Source organism: Urocitellus parryii, chromosome 12 (genome assembly GCF_045843805.1).
Source record: "Urocitellus parryii isolate mUroPar1 chromosome 12, mUroPar1.hap1, whole genome shotgun sequence".
Lineage (NCBI taxonomy): Eukaryota > Metazoa > Chordata > Mammalia > Rodentia > Sciuridae > Urocitellus > Urocitellus parryii.
Genome location: NC_135542.1, coordinates 80,860,676 through 80,886,791, shown reverse-complemented (window position 1 = coordinate 80,886,791; position 26,116 = coordinate 80,860,676). Strand labels below are relative to the sequence as shown.

Here is a 26,116-nt window from a genome sequence, read left to right as displayed (position 1 = left end):
TTGGTATCCATTAACAGATGAATAGATAAATTGTGGTATATATACACAATTGAGTATTACTCAGCCATAAAGAAGAATGACTTTATGACATTTACTGGTAAATGGATGGAACTGGAAACTATCGTGCTAAGTGAAATAAGCCAGTCCCAAGAAATCAAAGGTATAATGTTTTCTCTGATATGTGGAAGGTAATCCAAATTAAGGTGGGGAGGATAAAAGAAAAAGAGAAGAAAGGTCGATGGAGTAAACAAAGTGGAATGAAGGGGAAGGGAGGAAGGATAGGATAGGGAAAGACAGTAGAATGAATCTGACCTGAATTTCCTATGTACATATATGAATATACCACAGTGAACTTACCATCATGTGTATCTACATACAATAAATTAAAAAATATATATAAAGAGCAGAAAGATCAGTAGAGTAGAGGGAATGGAGCAGGAGAAGGAAAGGAGAACTACTAAGTACTGAATTAGAACAAATTATATTTCGTGCTTTTGTAATTATGTCAAAATGAATCTTATGTATAGCTAAAAAGAACCAATAAATAAATAAATAAAGGGATACAGTTCTTCTTCCCCTCCTACTTTCCGTATCTACTCTTCTTAGAAGTCTTGTTCTTCCTCATCTTGTGCTCCCCAAAGTGACTGGAATATTGAGGAATAAATTCAAATTTTCATAACATGTAGTAGAATTGTGCTCTTAGTGTAATAATGTTCCTGTGCATATCCTATCCCATGCTTACTTTTGCATATTATAGTACATATCCCTCCACCAATAGTAACTAGGACTGTGTTTATCTCTCTGCATCAAGCACAGGGCCTTGCACATTGTAGGCACTCTAAAGGTATTTGTTTACTAAATGAATAAAGTTCTCCTAGCCTTCAACCTGTATGTTCAGAGACCTTAAACTTCACCACTTTTTTTTTTTTTTTAAAGAGAGAGTGAGAGAGGAGAGAGAGAGAGAATTTTTAATATTTATTTTTTAGTTCTCGGCGGACACAACATCCTTGTTGGTATGTGGTGCTGGAGGATCGAACCCGGGCCGCACGCATGCCAGGCGAGCGTGCTACCGCTTGAGCCACATCCCCAGCCCATCTTCACCACTTTTTTGACTAAACATCCCAACCTTTCCTAGTCCTTGGTCAAAGATGACTGGTCCTTTCTGTCCCCCTAAGTACAAGTCTGAGTTCCTCTGGCCATGTCTTTGGTGATGCAGTTATTGTTGGGTGGTTAAGAAATGGGTGCCAGATTACCTGTTTCATACTTAACCCTGCCAATGGATCTGTAATTCTTAGAATGATAGGACCTTAAGTATCATGTCTCTGTCTCACCTTCCTCAAAGTAAAATGATGATAATGACAGTGTTAACATGTACAAAGCATTTAGAATAATGCCTTCTCAATGGTAGTATTTGCTACCGTGCTGGTAGCAAATTGGTAGCAACTTATTAAATAATTTATCAGTTCTCTATCTTAAAAAAAAAAAGCACCATTTCCCCATCCAGTATTTATGGCTTTTAGTCTACAATGATCTACTTAATCGAAGAATGTATGCTAGTTTTATCATGGTTTCAGCCTAGGTTTCATTATAAAATGAATTTTTTAAAGAGTTGAACCTCCCCTTGCCACCTCTTAGAGTTTAATTCTTAAATAAATGTATTTATTTTAAGGAAAGTAAAAAAAGATGATAGAAGTTTTACCATAAGCTGGTCACCAGGAAGGTGGTGGGGCCTTCCTTCAAATAGTGCTCTGTGTTTGGCTTTCCCATGGGTTTTTGACCTAGCTCTGCAATTTAATTGTGTGACTTGGGGAAATTACCTGAATTTTTAAAGCTTGGTGTTCTTTTTATTTATTTACTGCTTGCTTCATAAAGTTATAAAGATTAAATATAATAATGTGTGCATGATTTTTACCCCGGTGCCTGGCATTTAATAATGATATTAAATGTGCTCAATAAGTGTTGCTTGTTATTATCATTACTATTTTCAACAGAGATTGGGGTTAGAGATGGGATGATAACTATCTAGTACCACTGTTCAGGAGCTTAAATTGGGTTTCTACTAGAGGTTCGAAATGAATGTCTCAGGGTTTTTATGTCTCTGATGTTTTTTTCTTGATATGCTTTCCAAAGGTTTTAATTTCTCATCCTCTGGAAGAGAAGATGTAGATGTGAGAACATTAGGAAATGGTAAGATTGCATCAGCATCACCTGATTAAAAGTAACTTCCCTATGGTCAGCCTTCCCAAACAGCAGGCTTTCCATAGTCACTTAGTCAGAACCAAAGTAGGCAGAACCCAGAGCTTCTCCAAGGGGGGAAGCCTTGTGGATTATGGAGCAGCCTTTGTAAATTATATTATATATGTCTTTACAGGAATCATTTCTTCAGAGCCCATCCTTATTTCATATCTGTAGGTTGTAAGGGACTTTTATGTGCATTAAAAAGAAGGTACCTGATTTTTTCTCCCCTAAATTTGATTATTAGTTATTCCATGTAAAAATGCTTCAGAATCACCAGTAGTTTTCAAAATGATCATCTTCATTTAAAAAATAATTCTGCTATCTTAGACTTTCCCTTTTTTTTCATTTTATCTTGTTGAATTACAAGAAAAATGATGAGTATTAATCCCAAATTTTGATCTGTAGTCCTTTTCTCTCATGGAATCATAGCTTTTGTATTTCCCTAGTGGATTAGGCTGGGAGAGTGAATTTCAGCTTGGTATACTTGAGCATTCCTGCATGTGAAAACATTATGCTAGAGTAACCAATTTAATTAGTGGTTGTTTGAATTTTATTTTGTGATTAACACAGCCTTGTTTGTGGACCTTCGGGAAAGCAGTCATTTTCACATAATGCCTCTGCTGGAGTTTAGCAGCCCTCACCTCTTCAAAAGCCCCTTGCTTCTTTTCACACATTCTTTCCCTCCCCCAGATATAGTCATGTCACTAAACTTTCAGTCCTCTAGTGCTCAACCTGTTTTTCACACCTCCTAACCCTCTTGCATTAGCCCAAATGTTAACTCCATCAACACGTTTCTGTTTCATGACGGGTGTGTGCTGCCAGGAAGGCCCTTTGCAATTGAGCTGGTGAATCCTCATAGAGTACATTTCACTTCACAAGAAATTAAGGAACTTCAGCAGGTAAACCACTTCATGACATGGAAATCGTCATGTTTCTGTAACTCTGTAACTGAACTAGAGTTGCTCATTGTTTTTCTTTTTCTGCTACTATAGAAAATTAATAAGTCATCTAACAAAATCCAAGTACGTGACTTGCAGCTTGTCTCAAGGTAAGGGTAGGCTTACTGGAGATGATTTCAAAAGGGAAGTTTTTGTTGTGAATTATATGTCTGAAAAAGGAATTATATCCAGAATATATAATGTACTCTAATTTAAAATGGAGAAATGGTTAAGTAGACTTTTCTCCAAGAAGAATATACGAATAGTCAATGAAAAATTAAAAAATACTCAATATCATTAGTCATTAGGGAAATGCAAATCAAAACCACAATGAAATCCTACTTTACACTCACTAGATTGACTATTTAAAAAAACAACAACAAAAAAACAAAAACAAAAAAAAAAAAACAAGTGTTGACAAGAATATAGAAAAACTATAGCCTACATTGCTGGTGGAATTGTAAGTGTGCCCACTTTGGAAAATAGTTTGACAGTTTCTCAAAAGATTAAACAGTTACCACATGACCCAGCAATTCTACTACTAGATATCATATATGCAAGAAGAATGAAAACATACATCCACACAATGTATATGAATGTTCACAGTAGCATTTTTTAAAAATCATATAAATAGAAATTACCCAAATATCTGTGGATAAACTGTGTGACACAGTATATTCCTCTTAGCCTTATCCATGGAGGGTATGTCCAAGACCCCCAGGGAATGTCTGAAATTGGATAGTTTCAGAACTCTACATATACTTTTGTCCTATACAGATATACCTTTAATAAAATTTAATTTCTACATTAGGCACAATAGAGATTAACAATAACAACTAATAATAAAATGGACAATTATAACTTTATAGTGTAATATGTTATTTAAAATGTGAATTGTTTATTTCTGGGATTTTTCCATTTATTATTTTCAGCCCAAAATTTACCTGAAACTGCGAAAAAGGGAAATCATAGATAAAGGGGGACTACTGTATGTCATATAATGGAATATTATTAAGTAGTAAAAAGGATTGAAAGACTGACACGTGCTGAAGCATAGCTGCCTTGATAGCTCTTTGAAGTGAAAGAAGGTAGTCACCAAACACCACATATTGTAGGATTTCATTTTATATGAAAGGTTCAGAATAGGGAACTCTATATGGGACAGAAAATCAATTAATGGTTTTCTAGGGCTGAGATGGAGGAAGAATAGGAAGTGCCTGCTAATGGGTATGTGATTTCTTTTGGGGGATGATGATTGCATTGTAGAATTAGCAGGTGGTGGTAGCCACACGACTCTGTAAAGATATTAAAAATCATTGAATTTGTACAATTAATCTAAGGGAATTTTACAGAAATTCTATCTTAATAAAGCTATTTTTAAAAAGAGGAATTTAGGGCAAGGCTTGGGTGTACAATATATATTCAGGCAAACTTTCTTTTATTGTTTTTGTTCAGAGAGGCAATAGGACATATGAAAGAAGGTGAAGAAGAAAAGACTAAGACCTATAGTGCCTTAATATGGACAAATAAAGTAATACAGAAGAAAGACATCGAATTCCTGAATGATATAAAGGTAGTTTAAGTGTTCTGTTCTTTTGTTTTTCTACTGTCTATATACTGTCTGTTGTCTTCTAATTTATAACCAGAAAGTCATAGAGCATGGGCTTTTGGGTCTGTGAGACCTGGATTCAAATCCTGGCTTTGAATCCACTTACTATCTGAATGACTTGGCACTTCATCTAACCTGTTGGATAGACATTGTTGCTAGCGATTAAGAGCCCTGCTCAGAAGACAGATCTCTTGGGTGAAACCCTGATCTGCATTTCTTAGTGTGATTTTGGACAAGTTACTTAAGCTAATGCTTCAATTTCTTCATCTGTAAAATTAGTTAAATAATTAAATGAATTTAGTCATATAAAACTCAGAATTGTACCTAGCATGTAGAAAATGCTCAATAATGCTATTATTTGTATTTGATTACATGAAATAAAAATATCTAGCAGAACTAATAATTAAGATTAAGTACATGAGGACTGGGGATATAGCTATATGTGAAGCACATACATTTTGACACAAAACTTCAAGGGCATGTCACTAATAGAGGGTCTCCCTGTTCTTTTTTATATTTCTTTCCACCTTCTCCCATCTCTTCCTGTGAAGATAATTGGCTTTCAAATGCAAGGAATGAGCACAGATGGACTCAAAGAAGTATATAGTACCAGGTGCAGTTGTACACTCCTGTAATCCCAGTAACTCAGGCAGCTGAAGTAAGAGGATTGTAAATTTCAGGCCAGCCTGGGAAATACTGAGACCCTGTCTCAAAATAAAAAATAAAATTGACTAGTGATGTAGCCCAGTGGTAAAGCACCTGTGGGTTCAATCCCCAGTATCTGCACCCCCCCCAAAAAAAATCAGGACATTGTTTAAATGGGCAGTAGTTTGTAACAATATACATGACCTGCTAAAGGAGACTGGTTTAATACTATGGCTTTTTTGTATAATGGACTATTACTCTATTACTCTCCAAATATAAAAAATTATGTGGTAGATATTTATTAGCATAGGACAATGTTCCTGATAAGTGTTAAGGGGAAAAAAGGTATAAGATAATATGGTACATTGTGATTTGGGCACACACAAATGTGTGTGTTTGTCTATATATGACTACACAGGAAATAAATTATATGGTAAAAGATACCATAAACAGGATTTAAACTTAATCATGAAAAAAAAAATAGAAGGAAATAGAAGGAAAGAGCAGCTAAAGAAAAGAGCAACTCCAAATGCCAAGAATCATTTGGAAAGATGTTCTGTCTCCAGGATGAAGTCACAGTAGGACATCACTTTATTCTCATTAAACTAATAGCATGAAACAGTAGGTTGAGGAGAAGAATATTGTATATATTGTTAGTGAAAATGTAAAGTATTCAACCTTTTTGGAAAGCAACATGGAAATGACTGTAAAAACTAAAAATACACTGGTTTTCTACCCAGCACATCTTCTACTGACAAATCTTTTATAGAAATGAAACTCCAGCACATGAAGATATGTGCATGAAGAGGTTTACTGATTTTTTTCAGAGTGGTAAAATCAGCAATAATAAAACTGAAAGTGGTGGGATAAATTGGAATATTATGTAGCCATTAAAGAACAAAACCAACTTGTTTCCATTTAATTTAAGTTAATGTGTGTATACATGCCTAAAAATGTTGGGAAAAAAGATACAAATGTGTGTATACATGCCTAAAAATGTTGGGAAAAAAGTACATCTGAATCTATGACTTGTAGAAGCACCCATGACATTATGAAAAAAAAAAAGTGAAATGCAGAGTAGTGTTTGTAGTGTGAGTGGTTTTATTGAAAACATGTATCATTCACTTACTGAGAGAAGCTTATCCATAAAATGAGAGGATAGGCTTCTGGAATCACCTATAATGGCCACTCAAATTCTCAGGTTCTATAATTCTGTATCTAAGTCCCTTTGGCTTTTGGTCTTGCTACCTAGGGTCTTTAGGTTAGTAGTTAATATACTACTAATATAGTAGTTCTATATTAACTATAGACAGATATTTTATTTTTAAGATTGCCAAACAGATTTCTAAACTTTTTTGGGGGGAGGGGGACTGGGGGATTGAACCCAGTGGTGGTGTGTTTTTTAAACCACTGAGCCATATTCCCAGCCATTTTTCTTTTTTGAGGCAGGGTCTCACTAAGTTGCTTAGACTGGCTTTAAATTTGTAATACAGCCAGCCGTGGTGGCACACGCCTATAATCCCAGGGGCTCAGGAGGCTAAGGCAGGAGGATTGTGAGTTCAGAGCCATCTTCAGCAAAAGTAAGATGCTAAGCAACTCAATGAGACCTTGTCTCTAAATAAAATAGGGCTGGAGATGTGGCTTAATGGTCAAGTGCCCTTGTTCAATCCCCAGTACTCAAAAACAAAACAAAACAAACAAACAAAAAACCTTGTTAATACTCCTGCCTCAGCCTTCCAAGTTACTGGGATTATAGGTGTGCACCATCATGCTCAGTTCTAAACTTTTGTATTCCTTCACATGTATACAAGTCATTCAGAATGCTGTGGGAAAAATAAATTCATTTAAAAAGATAGATTCAGGGCTGGCATGCACAAGACCCTGGGGATTCATAGTGTGGGGCAATGTAGCTAAATCAGAAATAATGTTGATAGTGATTTTATAGGTCCAGATTAAGTGGTGAAAGATTTTATTTTAATCGTCTATCACCCAAGTAGACTGATGTGACTAGTAACATTGTTGTGATTTTCACATATTCCTATTGGCATAAAAATAATAAGCACTAAGTGCTTCCTCATTCTGAGAAAAGTCACATCAGATTTACTACTTTTCCCTTCTTTTTATTTTGAGTTATTTATTTAAATTTTTTTTAAGTGCTGGGAATCAAGCCCAGGGCTTGCTAGGCAAGTGCTCTAGCTACATCCAATGCACTGAGCTATTTCCCCTGCCTGTGTCCCTTCCTCCCTTTTATTTATTTATTTTAATATTTTCTTGTAGTTGGACACAATACCTTCATTATTTACTTTATTTTATGTGGTGCTGAGGATCGAACCTAGCGCCTGGCAAGTGCTCAGCAAATGCTCTACTGCTGAGCCACAACCCCAGCCCTGTGTCCCCTTTCTAAAGGGCAACTTATAAGAAAAAAAGTGCGTGTTTCTGAAAATTCAGTAGCATGGGATAATGGTGTGCAACATTAGAATAAGTGAAGTGTTTTCCTTTTGTCAACTGAAAACAGACCCAAAGAGACACTTGAGCATGTGTTAATATGAATGTTATGTTGGAAGAGTGGTGGGTCTACCAGCTCTGTTGGTTGTTTTGATTGTCTGGCTCATGGCCAAAGTACTGGGAGTGACTGGAAAGTTAAAGGAAGTAGAGAAGAAGAGCACTCATTAGATAGTTGCTGATTTAAAGGCTAGATGTTTCTGTACTCTGAAGCAGAGGCTCTATCTTTATAGACTTGTTAACATTTCAGCCTTATCCTTTACTTGTTTCGTCTTTTGACTAGAGAAAAGTCAAACTTTATGGAAATATTTCATCAGAACGAAAATCTTGAAAGTAAAGAATTATAGAATCTTAAAATGCACAGTGTTAGGAGGGACCATTGACTCACTGCTCTGATAGAAGCGCTCACACCCTTTAAATGTGGTCTTTGTCAGAACTTGCTTGCTTTTTCTTGGTAGAAAACTTGATAGAGAGGAGGCCAGACAGGAACCTTTCTTTTTTTAGCACGGCTTCAGGCCCACACTAATCATGTAAATTTGGAGCAGTTGTTCCAACAAGATAACTCAGAGAATGTTTTTCTGAACCTACATTTTCATTCATTCCAATATTTACTTTTTTTGAGTGGGGTGGTTCTGAGGATTAAACTCAGAGGACTCAACCACTGAGCCACATCCCCATCCCTATTTTGTATTTTATTTAGAAACAGGTCTTACTGAGTTTCTTAGTGCTTCACCATTGCTGAGGCTGGCTTTGAACTCCTGTCTCAGCCTCCCAAGCCACTGGGATTATAGGCATGTGCCACCATGCCTGGCTCAAATATCTGCTTTTAAAACTTGGAATTAGTTGGGGGAAGGGGGATTCAAGATGGCAGGCTAGAGGGAGTCTGCATTCTTTGTCACTCTGTGACCTGGGGTTCAAGTGGTGGGAATACTATTTCTCTGCAAGTGATTAGAGGACCCCCAACAGCTGCTCCTGTAAGGAATCACAGCTGCTGTGCTGTGCAGGTCTCTAGGCCTCAGTGTCAGCGCAGTACTCCCAGTCACTTGTCCACGCAGGACCTGTGGCTGCTGTGCCCAAGCAGGACCACTGGCATCAGCATCCCTGCGAATCCCAGCTACTGCTCCCACACAGGACACCTGGCTGCTACCCAGATGCAGGACCTCTAGCTGCTACTCCCATGTGGATCCCCGTCTATCAACGTGGGGCTCCCATAGTCGCCTCTATCTTGGGACACTGCAGCCACTACCATAGTACCCTATATGCAGTAGCCTCCACCTGGGGACACCACACAGGGTCTGGAGACAGGCGCCAACCACAACACTGCATGCCACAGAACTGCATTTCTGAACAGCTGCCCAATGCTACCACCCAGTACTACCCAACTCGACACCCCATCACTGAAAGCAGCCGCCTCCATCTTGGGACACCTTTGTTGCCATTTTAGTTGGGGCTACTCCCAGCTTGGAACACCTGCTGGGGCTTAAAAGCAATATCAAGGTACCTGTAGTCTCCAGTTTCCCTCTCCCTGGCAGCCACTATCCCAGCACAGTGTTTGCAGATATGCAGCTGGTCCTGAACTGCCTGATACAAAACAGCTCTCTGCAGCCAGTGTGCAGTCCCCAGAGAACAGCCCACAAGACCTCTGGAGAGAGAGGTTCCTGATTGGGAAGTACAAAGGGAGCGGGTGAGTGAGATAGAGTTGAGAGACCAGGAATTGTGAGGTCTACAGGTGATATAAGGAGGTAATACTGGATGCCCACATCACACGAGTGGGCACCAAAGGAGATCCTTGGGGTGCAGTCTCCCATCGGGTTAGGTAAGTGCAATACCCCACCTCCAGGAACTCCGCTCCCAAGACCATCCCACCCTAATAAACTTCACCATCCTGAGGGTGGAGATACCAGCAAACAACAGACAACCCCAGCTATTGGATGAGAAGGGAAGCAGGAAAGATACTGATCTCCAACAAAATCAATCCTTGTATCTTCCTTTGAGATTTTTTTCCTCTTTTCTTTTTTTTAATAGTATTGTTTTAGTTTGTTTTTGAGAGAGAGAGAGAGAATTTTTTTTTTTTTTTTTTTGTAGATGGACACAACACAATGCCTTTATTTTTATGTGGTGCTGAGAATTGAACCCAGGTCACACCTATGCTAGGCGAGCGCTCTACTGCTGAGCCACAATCCCAGCCTCTCTTTCCTTGCTCTCTCTTCTCCCGTCCTCACATCCCCAACACTTGTGAAACCAAGCACTTTTCATGAATTAGGCTACTGAGGACTGGGATGTCTGAATAGTATATTACATTTGTGTTGTATATTCTTTTATCTCCTATTTTTACATTTTTATTTTTCTTAATATTTGTTTTTTGCACTCTCTCTATTGTCTTCCCACTTACTTGTCTCTCCAAAATCACTTTCTCTTCTGCTATTAACCATCTTTAGATACCTCTTTCACACTTTCTAAGATCTAATAACTATATGCTCACCTCCTACCCCTTTAACATGTCATCCTACACCTCACTCCCAGTTCTCTGTTTGCCCACCATCAGAAACTGTAGATCCTTTTGCAAACCTACTGTTTATATTGTAGATAATAATTGAACTCACCATTTCTGTATATTATGACAAAACCACAAACGTCTTAATAGCAGCTATTTGATTTAAGGTTGTGTATTGTTTGTTTTGGGATCTGTTGATATTGTTCTCCCCCTTAAAGGAGAAGTATTGTAAACCTGCAGGGTCACTCACTGTAAGCCTATAGTGTAAAAATTAAAGCCTCAGATCTGCAGTGCTAGAAGGGAAGACACATGAGCAACATGAAAAAGCAAGGGAAGAAAGAATCAGGATACTACATTATTAAAATCCGTGGCCAGAACAACAGAAGAAATTACAGAGAAGTAGTTCAGGATGTACATAATTAAAATGTTCTATGAATTAAAGAATGATATAAGAAAGCAAATACAAGCAACAAAAGATCATTTTGATAAAGAGCTACATAAGCAAATAAGGAAGCAAAAGATTATTACTTCCAATAAGGAGGTAGAGGTTCTGAAAAAAAAAAAACAATAAATCTTTGAAATGAAAGAAACAGTAAACTAATTAAAAACTCAATAGAAACAACCACCACCAGATTAGAAGACAGAACCTCAGACAATGAAGACAAAATATATAATTTTGAAAAGAATGTTGACCACACAGTGAAGATAAGAAACCATGAGCAGAACATTCAAAAATTATGGGATAACATAAAAAGATCAAATTTAAGAATTATTGGGATAGAGGAAGGCAAAGAGTTAAAAACCAAAGGAATGAACAGTCTGTCTAATGAAACAATATCAGAAAAATTTTCCATACATGAAGAATGAATTGGAAAATCAAATACAGGAGGCTTATAGGATACCAAATGTACAAAATCACAACAGATCCACACCAAGGCACATTACAATGAAAATGCCTAGAATACAGAATAAGGAGAGAAATTTTAAAAGCCACAAGAGAAAGGGATCAGATTACATACAGGGAGAAACCAATTAGAATATCTGCAGATTTTTCAACTCAGACCCTGAAAACCAGAAGATCTACAACAATATATACCAAGCTCTGAAAGAAAATGGATACCAACCAAGAATCTTATATCCAGAAAAATTAAGCTTTAGATTGGATGAGGAAGTAAAAACCTTCCATGATAAACAAAAGTCAAAAGAATTTACAACTAAAAAGCCTGCACTAGAGTACATCCTTGGCAAAATATTCTATGATGAGAAAATAAAAAATAATAATGAAAATCAGCAAAGGAAAGTATTACACTGAAGGGAAAACCAGTCAAAGGAGAAACCAAGTCAAGTTAAATACCAAAAATAAACAAATATGACCGGGAATACAAATTATTTCTCACTAATAACCTTGAATGGTAATGCCTTAAACTCACCAATCAAAAGACATAGACTGGCAGATTGGATTAAAAAAAAAAAAGACCCAACAGTTTGCTGCCTTCAAGAGACTCATCTTATAGGAAAAGACATCCACAAACTGAAGGTGAAAGGTTGGGAAAAAACAGAGAAGTAGTTCAGGATGTACATAATTAAAATGTTCTATGAATTAAAAGAATGATATAAGAAAGCAAATACAAGTCCACTCACATGGACTGTGAAAACAAGTATGGGGTTTCCATCCTCATATCACTTACAATAGACTTCAAGCCAAAGTTAATCAAAAGGGATAAGGACATTTCATACTGCTTAAGGAACCATACATCAACAAGACTTAACAATTATAAATATATATGCTCCAAATAATGGAGCATCTGTGTTCATCAAACAAACTCTTCTCAAGTTTAAGAGTCAAATATATCATAACACAATAATTCTGGGTGACTTTAATACACCTCTTTCACCACTGGATAGATCTTCCAAACAAAAGCTGAACAAAGTAATTATAGAACTCAATAACTATCAATAACTTAGACTTAACAGACATATATAGAATATTTCATCCAACGAGTGAATACACTTCTCAGCAGCACATGGATCATTCTCTAAAATATACCATATGCTATGCCACAAAGCAACTCTTAGCAAATATAGAAAAGTAGAGATACTACCCTGCATTCTGTCAGATCATAATGGAATGAAATTAGAAATCAACGATAAAATAAGAAATAAAATCCACTCCAAAACCTGGACACTAAATATGCTACTGAATGAACAATGGGTTGCAGAAGACGTTAAGAAGGAGATTAAAGAATTTTTAGAGGTGAATGAGAACACAGATACAACGTATCGAAATATCTGGGACACTATGTAAGCAGTTCTAAGAGGAAAGTTCATTGCCTAGAGTTCATTCCTTAGAAGAAAAAAAAGTCAACAAATTAATGACTTAACATTACATCTCAAAGCCCTAGAAAAAGAAGAACAAATCAATACCAAAAGCAGCAGAAGACAGGAAATAATTAAAATCAGAGCTGAAATCAATGAAATTGAAACAAAAATAATTGAAAAAATTGACAAAACAAAAAGTTGATTCTTTGAAAAAATAAGAAAAATTGATAAACCGTTAGCCATGCTAACGAAGAGAAGGAGAGAGAAAACTTAATTACTAACATCCATGATGAAAAAGGAAATATCACGATGGATACTACAGAAATACAGAAGATAATTAGAAATTATTTTGAAAATTTGTACTCCAATAAAATAGAAAACATCAAAAGCATTGAAAAATTTCTAGAGTCATATGATTTGCCAAACTGAATCAGGATGATATACACAAGTTAAACAGATCAATTTCAAGCAATGAAATAGGAAGATTCCATCAGAAGCCTAAGCTCAGGACCAAGATAGATGGATATACAGCTGAGTTCTATAGACCTTCAAAGGAGAACTAATACCAATATTCCTCAAATTGTTTCAAACTCATTCTATGAGGCCAATATCACCCTGATTCCAAAACCAGACAAAGACATATCAAAACAAGAAAACTTCAGACCAATATCGCTAATGATCATAGATGCAAAAACTCTCAATAAAATTCTGGCAAATTGAATACAGAAACACAAAAAAGATAGTGCACCATGAACAAGTGGGGTTCATCCCAGGGATGCAAGGTTGGATCAACATATGGAAATCAATAAATATAATTCATCACATCAATAGACTTAAAGATAAGAATCATATGATCATCTCTATAGATGCAGAAAAGGCATTCAACAAAATACAGCACCCCTTCATGTTTAAAACATTAGAAAAACTAGCTATAACAGGAACATACCTCAACATTGTAAAAGCTTTATTGGTGCTAAGCCCCAATATCAATCTAAATGGAGAAAAATTGAAAGTATTTCCTCTAAAAACTGGAACAAGACAGGGATGCCATCTTTCACCACTTCTATTAACCTAGTTCTTGAAACTCTAGCCAGAGCAATTAGATGAAAGAAATTAAAGGATTACAGATAGGAAAAGAAGAACTCAAACTATCACTATGTGCCGATGACATGATTCTATTCATAGAGGATCAAAAAAAAAATCCACCAGAAAACTTCTAGAACTAATAAATGAATTTAGCAAAGTAGCAGGATATAAAATCAACACCCATAAATCAAAGGCATTGCTGTACATCAGTGACAAATCCTCTGAAAGAGAAACTAGGAAAACTACCCCCATTTATAATAGCCTCAAAAAAAAAAAAACAAAAGGAAGAAATACTTGGGAATCAACTTAATGAGACAGGTGAAAGACCTCTACAATGAAAACTGTAGAATGCTAAAGAAAGAAATTAAAGAAGACCTTAGAAGATGGAAAGATCACCTTGTTCTTGGATTGGTAGAATTAATATTGTCAAAATGATCACATTACCAAAAACACTATACAAATTTAATGCAATTCCAATCAAAATCCTAATGACATTCCTCATAGAAATAGAAAAAGCATCATGAAATTCATCTAGAAAAATAAGAGACCCAGAATAGCCAAAGCAATCCTTAGTAAGAAGAGTGAAGCAGATAGCATCGCTATACCATACCTTAAACTATACTACAGAGCAAAAGTAACAAAATCAGCTTGGTATTGGCACCAAAATAGACTTGTAGACTGATGGTACAGGATAGAGGACACTAGAGACAAATCCACATAAATATAGTTATCTCATATTAGACAAAGACACCAAAAACATATATTGGAAAAAAAAAGATAGCCTCTTCAACAAATGTATCTGGGAAAACTGGAAATCCATATGCATCAAAATGAAAGTGGATCAAGGACCTAGGAATTAAATCAGAGACTCTGTTCCTAATAGAAGAAAAAGTGGGCCCAAATCTCCATCATGTCAGATTAGGCCCCTTAATAAGACTTCTATAGCTTCCTTAATAAGACTTCCTTAATAAGACTCCTATAGCTCAAGAAGTAAAATCAAGAATCAATAAATGGGATGGATTCAAACTAAAAAGCTTCTTCTCAGCAAAAGAAACAATCAGTGAGGTAAATAGAGAGCCTACAGAATGGGAGCAAATTTTTACCACACTCACATCAGAGCACTAATCTCTAGGATATATAAAGAACTCAAAAATTTTTTTTAAAATATTTTTTTCTTTTAGTTGTACACAATGCCTTTATTTTTATTTATTTATTTTTATGTGGTGCTAAGAATCGAACCCAAGGCCTTACATGCACCAGGCGAGCGTTCTACCCCTGAGCCACAACCCCAGCCCCAGAACTCAAAAATCTTAACACCAAAAAACCCCCAAATAACCCAATCAGTAAATTGGCCAAGGAACTAAACAGACAGTCCTTAGAAGATGATATACAATACACTTATTGAATAACAAAGGCAAGGATTTTGGGGAAAAAGGCACACTCATACATTGTTGGTGGGACTGCAAATTGGTGCAACCAATCTGGAAAGCGGTGTGGAGATTACTTGGAATGGAACCACCATTTGAACCAGCTATCCCATTCCTCAGTTTATATCCAAAGGACTTAAAAACAGCATACTATGTGATGCAGCCACATCAATATTTATAGCAGCACAGTTCACAATAGCTAATTGTAGAACCAACCTAGATGTGCTTCAATAGATGAATGGATAAGGAAACTGTGGTATATGTACACAATGAAATATTACTCAGCTTTTTCTATTTCTATGAAATTAAAAGAGAATAAAATCATGGCATTTGCAGGTAAATGGATGGAATTGGGGAATATCATGCTAAGTGAAGTAAGCCAATCCCAAAAACCCAAAGGCAGAATGTTTTCTCTGATATGTGGATAGATGCTGATCCAGAATGGTGGGGAGGAGGCATGGGAAGAATGGAGGAACTTTAAATAGAGCAAAGGGGAGAAAGGGGAAGGGAGGTGGCGGGGAGTAGGAAAGATAGTGAAATGAGATAGGCACCATTACACTAAGTATATGTATGAAGACATAAATGGTATGACTCTACTTTGTGTACAACATATATTGGAAAAAAAGATAAAAACAGAGACATGAAAAATTGTGCTTTTGAAATGCATTCTGGTGTCATGTATAATAAATTAGAATAAATAAATAAATTTTTAAAACTTGGAATTAGTTGACCTTTTATGGTATTAACATCTGCATCTTAATTTGTATGTTTACATAAAGGAAAGTCTCTAATTTGAACTAATTATGAGAAAAGTAAACCTATGTCTCTAAAAAGTCTGAATTGTTAATAGACATAAATATGGAGCTGGGGATGTGGCTCAAGCGGTAGCGCGCTCGTCTGGCATGCGTGCAGCCGGGGTTCAATCCTCAGCACCACATACAAACAAAGATGTTGTGTCCGCCGAGAACTAAAAAATAAATATTAAAAATTCTCTCTCTCTCTCTCTTTTAAAAAAATAGACATAAATATTGTTTTTCTCAAGGTGGGCTAATAAATATTAAGGGACTTGTTCTGTTGTACATATTTATTTGTAATTACTATATTGAAATGTCACACTAAATGATAACTCTTACAAATTATAGCCTTTTGTGTAACAAACCAACAAAACAGAAAACCCTGAAAATTTGTATATGGTTCTCCCTAAAGAATGCACATTGCCCGTACACACAGGTGCATTGATTTGCAGCCTTCTACAACCAACCATTTTGTACCCCAACCTGAAATCCTCACTTGCTTGATTGGGTTAGAAAACAATTGTAAAAATAAAATTAAGAGAAGGGGAGAGGAAAGAAAAAGTAACAACAACAAAAAAAAAAAAAAAAAAAGAAGAAGAAGAAGAAAGAAAAAGAAAACTATTGTAACAACATTGTCCTATAGAAGAGCCCTACTGAAGTAAAAGGCAGGATAAAACTCCAGGGTCCTATCAGTTTGTTAAATTTCAGAGCAGAAGAGATCTGGAGGATCATTTACTTCCAAACCCCACTTTTTTTGTTTTGTTGTGATGCTGGGGATCGAACCCAGGGCCTCATGCATGCTAGGCTAGTGCTCTACCAGTCCCCAAGTCTTTTTTATGGTGAGGGTTGTTGGGCCCAGAAAATGAATAATTATGAACTAGGATATGACACATGCTGCATATGTCCTAAAAGGGACATAATTTTTTCCAGTTTTGATTACCTCTTACTCTTGACAATGATAGATGGAATCCTCCAAAGAAACAACTGTGGTGAGCTGTGGGTAACAAAGGAATTGCTAGGACAGGCTTCACTGTGATTGTGTTGTCTTCCTTTAGGACCTAAAGATTGAACAGAAAACCCCTCTACGGGTCCTTCACCGAAGACCCTTGGCTTTGAGAACTCGTGTCATCCACTCTATGGAGACACACTATGTGGATGAACATCATTTCCGCCTTTATCTGAAGACTCAAGCTGGAACGTATCCTTTCACCTGTGTATTGCAATAATCTAGCCAAAACCCCATGAGAGTTTATGCTGCCCTAGAAAATAGGTTTAGCTTGGTTTGGGAGGCATTAGGGAAAGTATTACATTGGGAAGAAATTCATTATTTTTTTGTTTGAGGGGTTTTCCCCCCATTAAATTTGTTTCTCAAGAGGATATTTTAAACTATGAGGTAGCAGTCCAATGTTAGTTTTATATTTCAGTTAATTACAGTGTATTACATAGTGGTTAGCACATGGTAAATACTTGGAAAATACTTTTGATTGATTCATTTGCTGTCTGTACATATTTTTCAAGTAATGAATTCATGACCATTTTGGGGTCTTTTTAGCATTTCAAGCATTTGTCCCAGATGATTAAACAAGTGGTAGTGCAACTTTACTTTTTTTTTTTTTTTTTTTAAGAGACAGAATCTCATTATGTTTCCCAGGCATGTCTTGAACTCCTGGACTCAAGCAATCCTTCTGCCTTAGACTCCCTTCAAAGTGCTCGGACAACAGGCATGTGCCATCATGCCAGGTGACACTTCACATATTGATCTTTATTTGGGTGCTGGCCCAGAACAACAGAAATATTCTTTTTCTGCATGTCTTGTGAAAAAACAAAAACAAAGCATTTCAGATTACATGTCATTTATTTGAGCCACATAAACTTTGTCGACAGGAATGCTGTGCTGGCACTTAGCACCATTTTCAGACTCCTAAAAGTTTGACTGTTATAAATAGTACAGGTTGAAATTCAGTTTAAATTTCCATAGTCCAGGGCAGGTCATTTTTTTTATAACTTAATCTGACTTATGTGTTTTTGTATCAGAACTGAGGTGCTGATTCACATGTATCAGGGAGCTCTTGTGGTCCTAGCCTTGTGATCCAATAGCATGAAGTGATAAAACACCTTTTAACTGGTATAAAAGTAATAACATGTATATAACAAATATATCGAATAGCACTTTGACTATATTGCTGCTTTAACTACTCTGCTTCTCATTTCCTACCAACCTCCTCACCTCTGCTCCAGGAGTGATCTGGATTTACTTGGCCAAATCAAGGATAGGTTATCTATTCCAAATATCTTATAAAGTTTACAATTTGGATGTAGGGATGATTTATGTAGATGCAGTGGGTAGATCTTTGTGTCTTTGTTGTTTGGAGGACATTTCCCTATTGTGGATGGAATTTCAAAGAAATCACAGGTGTTTACATTTTATTTATGTTTTGATTCTGGGTATTGAACCCAGAGCTTCTCACACAGTTAGCACACACACATTTCATCACTGAGTTTTGCCTCTGACCACAGATTAAAAAAAAAAAAAATTCTTACTACCTAATTCTGGCTTTAGTTTTTGGGTACCAAGGAGAAATGCAATGTCTTGGAGAAACTAATGTCTTATCCTATTAAAACATTTTTAGAACCAGCCACATACGTGTATTTAAGGCATTGCCAAGAAAGACTAGCAAAGCTTTAGATACCATATGGCTATCCACGTACTAAATTTATTTTGTGTATACTCTGTGTACATATATTGCTCAGTATACTAAGCTAGTTTGTTTGCTTTAAATGTCGTTCTTCTGGCTGTGAATATAATCTCTCTCGATCTTTTAACTGGTTATTTTGGGGCTTTTTGGTCATCTCCTTATTTCTATCAGAAATAGCATTTTTTGAAGAAAGTGAAAGAAAATGGCAATCACTAGATAATTACAAGTCTTATGTTTGAGTCAGCACTCAAGTGAAGGAAGAGTGAATAAGCTTTGAGAAAATGAGGACATAATATCAGCATGTTATAGTATTGATTTATTTATCTTCTAAGAATAAATGTGTTTTTCCTATTCAAATTCTATTAAATGGTTTGCCCTAAATACTGCTTTCTATAACTCAGCATGATGCTGGGTTTTTACTGAACCCACTGATATAAACTTGTATCTTTCAAAGATAAATATTTTCAAGGCTACTGTAGAGTCCTGTGTGAGGAATGTTAATGTAATCTTACCAAGATCAAATTCCAGAATTTTGTCATTGCCTTTCAAATTTAAAGACTTATGAAGGAAAAATACAAAGTCATTTCTAAAACAAAAACAAAACAAAACTTAATCTTTTGCTAATAACCATATTAGCAGACAACTAGGCCTTCCATAATTCTCATGAAGGATCTTTATCAAGATTAGGTATTTTCACTGTCTCTTCTATCATATTGCCATAACTGGATCATGTTACAAGAAAATCCATCATTGAGGTCATTGTATGTGTGATTCTGTGGAACCTACTGTCTGGGCAGATGCCAGTTGCCATTATTGAAAAATGGGACCAGGAAGGTGGGAGTCAAAATATTGGCAAAGAAAAAAAAATTTTTTTAAAGAGAGAGAGGGAGAAAGAGAGATAATTTTTTTAATATTTATTTTTTAGTTTTCAGTGGACACAACATCTTTATTTTATTTTTATGTAGTGCTGAGGATCAAATCCAGGGACCTGCGCATGCCAGGCGAGCACACTACTGCTTGAGCTACATCCCCAGCCCCGAAAAATATTTTTTAAAAAGCATTGAATTATAATTAATTTTAAAAATCCATTCTCAAACCTTGGCAATTTGAGATGAGCTATAAAGAAAAAAGAAAGTCATGACTTCTGCTAAGTTTGTTGTAAACACAGGTCTCAGGTACTTATGTTGGCTGCTAGGCCAGTAGGAATCAACTGTCCTAAGAGACACATCTAACGTTAGAGCCAGGACTGACCTCTCCTTTGTAACATTTCTACTTTTTTTTTTTTTTTTTTAAAGAGAGAGAGGGGGGGGGAGAGAGAATATTTTTAATATTTACCCAACATCTTTGTTTGTATGTGGTGCTGAGGATCAAACCCAGGCCGCACGCATGCCAGGCGAGCGCGCTACCGCTTGAGCCACATCCCCAGCCCCAACATTTCTACTTTTATTATTTCCTTTTCGCCTGTGAAATCTTACCAGTTGATATTGCATGGCTATCCTCATTTTTTCCTTAAACAGACTCCAGCTACATTAAAGAGTTTGTACATGGAGACTTTGGGAGAACCAGGCCAAACATTGGCTCTCTGATGAATGTGACTGCTGACATTCTTGAGCTGGATGTGGAGGTAAACCGTTTTATTGTGGAACATTTGCACATTTGCAAATCGAATTGAGCCAAAGTTATGCCTTTTGGCATTAAACCAAATAGCACTTCTTACATTCATAATTATTTGAAAGTGGCAAAACCTCACAGTAGAGAAGGGACTATCTTATGAATTTTTATAAATATGAGGCCTTATATATGATCCTTGTGATATATAGTTAATTTACTAACTGTGCTTTACATTTGGCATGAGATTAAACTCTTAAACGAGAGAATAAAATTATAAGTGACCTTCAAATGTCCTTAGGGACTCAGGATTTATTTCCTATACCAGTTTCATTTATAAAGACTTTAAGGCAGAGTGTTTGGAAACTATATTTAGGACAGGGATAGAAAATGGGATGAGCCAATGGTTACTAACAAAAACAATTCTCTGGGCTGGGGATGTGGCTCAAGTGGTAGCGCACTCGCCTGGCATGCGAGCGGCCCGGGTTCGATCCTCAGCACCACATACAAACAAAGATGTTGTGTCCGCCAATAACTAATATTAAAAAAAATTCTCTCTCCCTCTCTCCCCCCCCCTTAAAAAAAAAACAATTCTCTAAGGGATTCTTGTGATGTGGTTCAAAAGTGGTTCTATAAGGGACACCTATGAGGTGATTCTCTACTCTTATAGTAATTGAAACAAGGTTAAATTCTAAAATAATTACAAGAATGGATTTTTCAGGAAATTCTTCACAAACGTTTTCTTTTTCATTTGAGCATCAATAGAACTTGAGCCACAAGTTGTGCTCCTTGATGAAAATTTAATTAGGATTAGTGTCCCTCTTTATTTCCCACCATACCCCATCTACCCCACCCCCCAAATCCTAGGAAGTGGTTAGAATTTTGCATTTGAGAATAAAATCAAAGTTATTTTTTTTAAAGTGGGTATATTGCCTGGCATGGTAATCAAATGATCATTATTACCTTACAGCAATCCTCTCAAGTGCTCTCAGATTAAATTCTATAGATCTCCTACACACCAGCCAGAGACACCCTTCAGGATTGCAGGGAGCCTCTTTAAAGGGGCTGTCATTTTAAGAAAGACAACATTTGTTAAAGAAAATTCCAACTGTTCTTAGAACAGCTGAAGAGTGTCAAGAGCCATAGCTCCAGGTTTCTTAGCCCTGAGTGCCTATTGGAATCACCCATGAAGCTTTTTCAACACTACAGCATTCCTACCCTTCTCTGCCCTCAACACACACAATTGTGATCAGTGATCTTTAATTTTCAGTTTGAAAAACTATGGCTATATTCTGAAGCACTATCAAAATGTCTTTTTGAGATTTGGAAAAACACAATAGTTATTTGGGCTTTTCTAATAATTTTTTAGAATCTGGAATATGAAGTGACTCAAAAATTAATGAAAAAATTTTCAGTAAATCACTTCAGACTTTAAGCTTTGTCAATAAAGAAACATGGTTATAATGGATTTTTAAAAAGCCTTTTTTAAAAATAGGTCCTCTAGGGTAATTAAGATGTATTTTGTACTTCTGGAATGTGATTGTTTATGTGGAGACAAAATATTTTGCTTACCATAACGCCAGAGTTGGTGTTCTAGAAGAGCAAAGTGAAGGCAAGCTGATAGAGATGAATTGGATTTTGAAAGAAATAAGTTCTGGTGAAGTAAAAAGATCCTTAATTTTTTCCTAGTTCCAGGTGATCTTTCCTATTTATTTATTTCACATCTAGTTGCTAAATTACAAACAAGGCTATAGGTTTATAGACAAGTACTTGAGTGCAGTACAATGACCTAAGTAGTGATTGCCAGCAAATATGATGGTAGTCCCATAGATTGTATCACTTAGTGACATCATAGCTGTATTAGTCTGAGTAAATATACTCTCTGATATTTGCATGATGACAAAATCACCTAATGATGCATTTCTTATTTAGAATGTGGCCCCAAAGTTCAGCTACACATGATTCTATTAAATGTAAGGTGGCAGAATGAATATGATCAGAAGAATAAAAGTTGCTGAGACTTTTCGAGGGAAAACTAGTGTAACCACCTGGATTTGAATTTGTTTGCTACTTTACTCATAAACTTTTTAAAAAATATTTATTTTTTAGTTGTAGTTGGGCACAATATGTTTATTTATTTACTTTTATGTGGTGCTGAGGATCAAACCCAGGGCCTTGCATGTGCTAGGCGAGTGCTCTATCGCTGAGCCACAACCCCAGCCCACTCATAAACATTTTTAAATTTAAATTTTTTGTCTTATGCATCAAAAGGTACAATTATAAACCAGCCAAGTAACCAAATACTGCTATTCAGTTAATTCAGAAACAGACGTTGGACCCAAGAATCCCCAGAGTAGACTTTGGTATTCAATTGCTCTTTCTTTTAAATGTTATTTCTTCTATATTATATTAAAACTATTACTGGCAAATGCTTATCAGAAAAGTAGTATCTGTAGTAATAACTTGTTTTCTGTCTTTTAGTCTGTAGACGTTGACTGGCCACCTGCTCTGGATGACTAGCTTTCAGATTTGGAGATAAAGAGTAGGGTTTTCTTGGCATGATGTGGACATCTATGCAACATACCCTGTAAAAATGGCTGTTTACCCACCATAACGGTGTCTTGGAAACCATTTGGATCATGTTGATCTATTTTTAAATTTGTTATAACATCTCAGGATCTGTGTGTATATTTTGTGTTCAGTTGTTCTAAGAATGTCTTATGACTTTTCTCATTCTCTCTCTCACTCTCCCCAGTGAAACTATGAACAGTGAAACCATTCTTCTTCCTAATTCTTTCATTCAGAGAGGTGCACAAACAGGAAAAACTGTTAATTTAAGAAGCTGTAATTTCTTTCAGCAAGATTTCTTCTGCAGGAGACATGTCACCTTTAAAATCATGTTCTAAATTTTTAAATTATCTGAACAAAAGTTCTACTGGATTTATGCAGCATAGTATCCTATAATATTCTAAGATATCAATGCAAATATGACATCATTAATATTTTTCCTGGGAGGCCTCAAGCAAGCTATTATCAATGGAAGTACTTTTGGGTGTAATTTGTGACAAATCATAATGACCTCAAATTACTATTTTGACAATCTAAAATTATTAGTACATGTCCCCTGTGGAAGGAAAGTGAAACTTTAGGAACTGAGGCACACCATGGTAAGAGACTTTCACAGACCTTTTAAATAAAGAGAAACAAGTGCCTTTAATAACTACAATCCCAGGGTTAACAATTTGAAAAATTGAGATTACTAAAGGTAAACTGATACTATTTCACAGTTCTTCAATATATTATCCAATTTCAAACATTTTAATAAGGTAGATAGGATATTGCCTCTAATTTTTTAATTATGGAAACCAAAGAATAAAAGTTAAATAAATGACTTATCTAAAATTTTTACTTTGATATCCAACACTAGAACTGAAGTATCTTAGTCCCTAGGGTCTTTCATAATTAAACCCTGTTAATCTATCACCTATTTTATGAAGGAGACATCTGAGAGTACCAATTAAATTCATGTAACCTTAAGAACTGACTTTTGGAATTTAGGTACCAAATCAAGAAACTTACCAAAAAATGGCCCAAGTATATATCATATAGTCCCATATAATCATCATTTGTTAATAAGTTAATCATCAGACATGATACAGAGGAAAAATATTAAAACACCTAAAGAAAATGGATGGCTCATTAATAGTTTCAGAAAGGAAGCTCATTAAAATTTCAGATTTAAGTGTAATTTCCATCACCTGATTCAACAATTTGAGCTTGACTTGGACAGTATGACTGTTTCTTATCTCTATACTAAACAGTTCATTGATACCAAGATTCACTTTAGATATCAGGAAAATGGTTTTGACATGAAAAAGTAAGACTACCACTTTGAAACCATGTATTTACTCATATGTGAATAATAGTAAAAAATTGTTTCACTATTCTCAATGCCAAAAAAATGAGAAAAGGATCACAGAAATAAACTTTGATTAAAAAAAAAAAAAAAAAAACATTTGTGTGGATGTTTCTCAGTTTCTGGGGAAATTTGACTTCAAAAAGATTTAAATTTAGGGAAAAGTCTTTTGCTAGTTACTTTTGGTTCAGTTTTGAATCCAGTGGATTGGCAATTTGGAAGAATCAAGAGCCTTCTTAACGAATTTAAATTAGAAGGTTTCCGTTTCTTAAATTTGCAAAATTTCAAGCAGAATAAACATTAGCTGTAAATACTTACTCCATGTGTTCATATAATTTTGAGGCAAGTTGTTAAAAATTAATGTAGGTCTGTTAAGGCAGAACTGGGTACATGAAGTAATGAGAATATTATAGTTTCCATCTTGGCCTATATAAAATATTTTAAAATTAGTTATGATTTCATTCTTTAAATTTTATTTAAATTAGAAATCTTTTAAATAACATTTAAAGGGGGCTTTGTTCTTCTTGATATCTCTTTCCCATATATAGTTTGTGATTTATTTTAGGAAAACCATCAACTCTTAATACCTGGAAGAGTCAAGAAAAAATAGAATTCGTAAAATGAAAAATTTTCAAGTAAGATAACTGGTTACATTTGCAAGTTAAGTGAAGTAAATTCAGAAACTAAATTTCCACCTCATAAAAGAAAAAATTTTACTTTAGCAGATCTTTTCTTTTGTTGCTTTATTCTTTGATTTTTAAGTACACACGTGAGATTAAATGTCTGAATTTTTAAAAATGGTGCTACCCATTTTATTATGAAACTTACAGGAAAGTAGCAAGAACAGAACAAAGGGCCTTCTTTCCTGAATCATTAAACCAGTTACACCTCTCAAACTCAAATATATTGATATATAATTCCTAGAAAGACATACTTAACCACAATACAAATACCCAAATCAGGAAGTTAACACTGCTGATTGCTATTGTCTAATCCAAAGACCCCATTCAAGTGCCACTATTTGTCACACCAGTATTTAAAATTTTTTTAAATTAATTTATTTTAATTAGGTATATATGACAGCAGATTACATTTTGATTCATTGTACACAGTTGTAGCACAACTTTTCATTTCTCTGGTTGTAAATGATGTAGCATCACACCATATGTGCAGTAATAAATATACCTAGGGTAGTGATGTGCAGTAATAAGTTTACCTAGGGTAGTGATGTCCATCTCATTCCACCATCTTTTCTGCTCCCATGCCCTCCCTGGACCCCTCCTGTTATGGATCACCATCCACTTATCAGAACATTTGGCCTTTGGTTTTTGGGGATTGGCTTATACTTACTTAGCATGATATTCTCCAACTCCATCCATTTACCTGCAAATGCCATGATTTTATTCTCTTTTAATGCTGAGTAATATTCTTTTATGTATATATATCACAGTTTCTTTATCCATTCATCTATTGAAGGGCATCTAGGTTGGTTCCACAGTGTAGCTATTGTGAATTGAGCTGCTATAAATGTTGACTGCATTACTATCACACTGGTATTTTTCAAGTGATCATACTGTCTCTTTCCTTGACATTCATTATTTCAACAGTTTTGAAGACTTCAGGCCAGTTATTTTGTGGACTGTTTTATTTTGAATTTACCTCTTAAGATTCACATTATGTTTTTTGATAAGAAATCACAGAAGAGATATGTTGTTCTTATATTATCTAAGGTGTCAAACAGTTTTTATATATCCAGTTACTGATGGCTGGGCTTTGATCAATTGATTATGGTATTGTTCACCAAACTTTCACTTTTATAGTTACTTTTTTCCCTTTGTAATTAA

The 26,116-nt window shown here is 35.6% G+C and overlaps 1 protein-coding gene across 2 annotated transcripts in view; it reads left to right on the top strand.

The window, feature by feature from the left end:
- Positions 1-24,329, top strand: part of Pus10 (pseudouridine synthase 10) — a 76,118-nt gene extending 51,789 nt beyond the window's left edge. For both annotated transcript variants that reach the window (XM_026387172.2, XM_026387171.2), the window contains exons 12-18: positions 2,131-2,187; positions 3,061-3,137; positions 3,231-3,286; positions 4,632-4,749; positions 17,108-17,250; positions 20,273-20,372; positions 22,838-24,329. In XM_026387172.2, the coding sequence (XP_026242957.1) occupies positions 2,131-2,187; positions 3,061-3,137; positions 3,231-3,286; positions 4,632-4,749; positions 17,108-17,250; positions 20,273-20,372; positions 22,838-22,876 (590 nt within the window). In that variant the 3' untranslated portion in view covers positions 22,877-24,329. The remainder of the gene's footprint in view (positions 1-2,130; positions 2,188-3,060; positions 3,138-3,230; positions 3,287-4,631; positions 4,750-17,107; positions 17,251-20,272; positions 20,373-22,837) is intronic.
- The last annotated feature ends 1,787 nt before the right edge of the window (positions 24,330-26,116 follow it).